Raw genomic sequence first — 4089 nt, 5'->3', positions numbered from 1 at the left:
TTTTTTTTAAGAAAAAAAAAAAAAAAAAAAAAAAAGAAAGAAAGAAAAGCAATTAGCTAACGAGGGAGATTTGGTTTTAGTGATGGCAAGTAAATCTGTTATTATGGTGGGATACTAAGCACCAACTCAACTGGTGATAGCGCCCAGGTCCACCAAAGCCTAGGGAGAGCATCCACTGGGTCCTGAGGTAGCACAGCCTCTCTATCAGTGGCAGAGAGATTTTAGAAAAAAAAACCAAACCCTGCCCTGTGTATGATTTGAGGTGATGCTGGACTAACCCCATGGGTGCCCCCGTGGAGGAGGAGGCCCTGGCACTGGGTGACTCTGACAGCTCAGCCACAGCATGGCTTCACACCAGAGGAGTTTGGGCATCTGAAAGTTGAGTAAGAGGGAAAGTGGGGAGCAGGTACTTGCCCAAAAGGCATCTGTCAGGAAACTTGCTCCATGAAACTCTTGGCTAATGTTAACACAGCCTGGGATGGGAATCTGTTGTGATCTTCTCACGCCGTGCTCAGGATAACCTGATCCACCCCGAGCATCGTGCGTGCTGATGCACGGTGCATGTCAACGGGCTGCGCTTCCTCGTTAGCTCAAACTTAATTAGGAAAAAACCAAGCCATATGGTAATTCCGAGTAGAGGCAAAACAATGTCTGTGTGTTTGGGTCTGGTCTACTCAAATATTTTCCTAAAGCATTAGTTTTTAATTCTTACATCAGACCCACATAAGCAAACATAAATAGGATTTTCTACTTTACATAATCCACCCAGCTTGTGTTTGTTGTTACATATACCGAGTAATCGCTGCCTGCCACTACCTACAGAAGAGCTAATAATAAATATTAGGACACAAACTTACAAGTTAAATGAGATACAGTTAAGTAGTCGATTAAGAGGACAACCATCATCTAAGGTTACAAAAGACTAAGTGTTGTTTCTCTAATGTGCTTTTCTCCTGCGTTTCGCTCGCTCACCTGCCAACTCTCTACGGGGAGGAGCGTGTAGGAGAGCTCAGAGTCACTTGTGGTGATGTGCACAGATGAGAGGGGTGTAAGCGGGTGTAATGAGGAGAGTTAGACACGGGAACGTACACAGGTACCTGGCAGGGTTCATCCCCCTGTACCTATGGAAACCACGACACTGGCCCTGGCCGCTGAGCCGGCAGCGGGGCCGTTAAAAGAAGGAGCTGTTTGTTCCCTGCTCCCCATCCCGGTTTCTTCTCCTGGCTCGGTCAGGCAGAGAGGGACGGGTTGTGCTCGGCATGGGCTCGCAGGAGCGCGGCGATGTCCTCGTGCTGGGCCAGCGACAGGGCTGAGTTACCACCCTGCGGGGAGGGAGGAGGTGAAGATGTCACCACCCGAATCACCGCATCTCACCCCAGCCACCCCATCATCCACCCAGCTCCATCCTCAACCTCTTGACCCCGTCGCTGCTAAGAGAGCCTGCTTGTTTGCAACCTGCCTGCTGACAAGTTCTCAGCCCTCCAGTTGGCCAGAGCAGCTTCACACCCAGCTATCTCCCCCCAAAACCTCCTTCGCTGCAGTTCCTCCTTCCCTTAAAATGAGTCACCATCCTGCAAACCCCCCCTTAGTGTTTTGGGGTTGAACCTCAACTGCACAAAATGCATCCCAGCCGTGCCTTCTCCTGGTCCCAGTGTTGTCCCACATGTCTTGGACAAAATCATAGTTTAATTAGCAAATAGTTGCATAACTACAAACGCAGACACGTGGCCCATCTCCATGAGCTCACACGGGAGGAGATTGCAACCAGCCAGCCACGCAGCTCCCACCTCAGCCCCGTCCCACACATCCCCCCGGAGAGGCATCCGCTCTCAGGAGAGAGTTAATTGCTGCTAATCGCTTGGAGCCAGAGCTCCGCTGACTCCACATGTCCAGAATGTCATCTTTTTATTTTTATAGGTTTACACTGGGTTGGGCTCTTCCTCCTGGTGCTCCTGCCCAGGCTACGGCTGGGATGCAGGATGCTGCTGCAGCCACCCCACCCGCTGCACAGCCAGCATCAAAACTAGAGATGCTCTCCTAAAAATGGTCCCCTGATTAGAAAGTGGACCAAAATTGTACTTCTTCACTTCCAACCCACCACTCAGGGATTGCTGCCTGTAAAGCGTGATCCTGCGTGAGCTTTCCCTCCCTGCCACACGTGAGGTTGTGTACGGGAGCGAATGTGATGCTGGAGCCTCACCTTGTCCGTCAGCGCGACCTGGCAGCCGGGCTGGGCCAAGAGCAGCTTGACAATGTCAACGTTGCCCAACCGAGAGGCCACCATCAGGGCTGTCGTCCCCTCCTCGTCTTGCAGGTTGACATCAGCCTGGCAGGAGAGGAGGGCTCGCACCATGTCGTCCCGTTCATGGCTGACCCCCAGCATCAGGGCAGTCTGGCCTCCCTGCAACCACAGAGGGAAAGGATGAGCACCCCTTACCCACCGGCCCCTACGGTCCTGCTCCTTCAGACTCATATATCATCATAATAATGAAGGTTCTCATTGCATATTAGATGAAATCAGATTGCATATTATTATGGCATAGTACATATATCCTAATAATTCATATTATTATGGCATATTATTGCATAATTAAATAACACTGAGGATCTTCAGTAGGTATTGCCAGAGATATCTGCTCACTTGCACCATGGCCATGCAAAGGACCATGGCCAAACCACCCAGCTCCCAGCTCCTCCCAAATATGGGTCCTCCTAACCCTCCTGGGCAGTTTAATTTAGGTCTAGACTAACTTTTACAGGTGTTTGGAAGAAGAGCTGGATGAGGGCACTGTCATCTCAGACCAAAATATGTGACTCATCAGAGCCACTGCTCACCAGCAAACCTGACCCAACTCCCATACCCCAGGGTCCACCCCACACCGCTCCTCCCTCTTTATCACTTCTGACTTCAGCATTTTAGCTCACACAAATTATTTTGTGACATCTTCAGCCTTCCTTTTGTTTCTTCATTCTATCAAGTTCACACACCCCTTCAGAAGGGCTGGTGGATGGCCACGCTGCAATTTAGCTGAGGCTGCTTTTGTAAGTGATAGGACAAGGGGTAATGGTTTTAAACTAAGAGAGGGGAGACTAGATGTAAGGAAGAAATTATTTACACTGGGGGTGGTGAAACACTGGCACAGGTTGTCCAGAGAGGTGGTAGAAGCCCCATCCCTGGAAACATTCAAGCTCACGTTGGATACAGCTCTGAGCAACCTGATCTAGTGGAAGATGTTCCCACTCACTGCAGGGGGACTAGAGGACCTTGAAAGGTCCCTTCCAACCCAAACCAGTCTGTGATTCTATGATGCCACAGCCTGAACTGGCCATAAATGAGAGTCTCTGAGCTCAACAGGAGTCACTTTGCAGATGCCTTTGCCAAACAAATACCCATGGCAGGCTGGATGCCCTCCACCCAGCGCCGCTGCACAACCCCACACGGGGCCATGCTCTCTTTTCAAAGAAAGAGCAGAACGATGAGGACACACCTGTGCAGCTCGCAGGTTGACATCCCCTTCCTTCAGCAGCTTCATCACCACCTCCATGTCCTCGCCTGTCTCAGCAGCGGCCAGCGGGGTGAGCATCACCGCCGTGTAGCCGGCGCGGTTCTGCAGGTCCAGGCGGCACACACCTGGCAGGTGATTCACCAGGCAGGGGAAGGATTCAGCCCCACCATGAGTCAGCCAGAGGGAATGGGAAGCAAAGAGAGAGTTATAAAATGTGACACCTTATATTCCCAGAAACAGGAGTTTCCATAATTATTGACATTTATCAGTGTTAAATATCTTAGTCTTGTGAGCGCAGCATTAAGCAGCCCTTGGTAGTACACATTGCTACAGTAAATACAACTGCTGAGGTCAGATCAATTAACTCTGGAGACCATAATCAACAGGGATAATTAATGCCATGGGCACACACCAGTTGTGGAGCTGTGAGCCATTTGCTCCAACTCCTGCTGCAGGAGAGCAGCAGAAAGATGACCATCACCCAACGGGCAGTGTAAATCCATCCTGGCCCCGTTTCATTCACTTTTCACCTCAAAGAGCTTCTTTCCAACTCCACCACAAGGAATGAGCCGTATCTAATAGG

The 4089-nt window shown here is 50.4% G+C and overlaps 1 protein-coding gene across 1 annotated transcript in view; it reads right to left on the bottom strand.

Annotated features, from left to right (window-relative positions):
* Nucleotides 1–1229: 1229 nt before the first annotated feature.
* LOC104523747 (KN motif and ankyrin repeat domain-containing protein 4) overlaps nucleotides 1230–4089 on the bottom strand; it is a 9078-nt gene continuing 6218 nt past the window's right edge. Inside the window, exons 6-8 of the mRNA XM_010166435.1 lie at nucleotides 3489–3631; nucleotides 2201–2401; nucleotides 1230–1322 (exon numbers count right to left, since the gene is read on the bottom strand). Of these exons, the coding sequence (XP_010164737.1) occupies nucleotides 1230–1322; nucleotides 2201–2401; nucleotides 3489–3631 (437 nt within the window). The remainder of the gene's footprint in view (nucleotides 1323–2200; nucleotides 2402–3488; nucleotides 3632–4089) is intronic.

Source organism: Antrostomus carolinensis, unplaced genomic scaffold, assembly GCF_000700745.2.
Source record: "Antrostomus carolinensis isolate BGI_N321 unplaced genomic scaffold, ASM70074v2 scaffold21594, whole genome shotgun sequence".
NCBI classification, from domain to species: Eukaryota; Metazoa; Chordata; class Aves; order Caprimulgiformes; family Caprimulgidae; genus Antrostomus; species Antrostomus carolinensis.
This window is presented reverse-complemented; position numbering and strand designations above follow the sequence as displayed.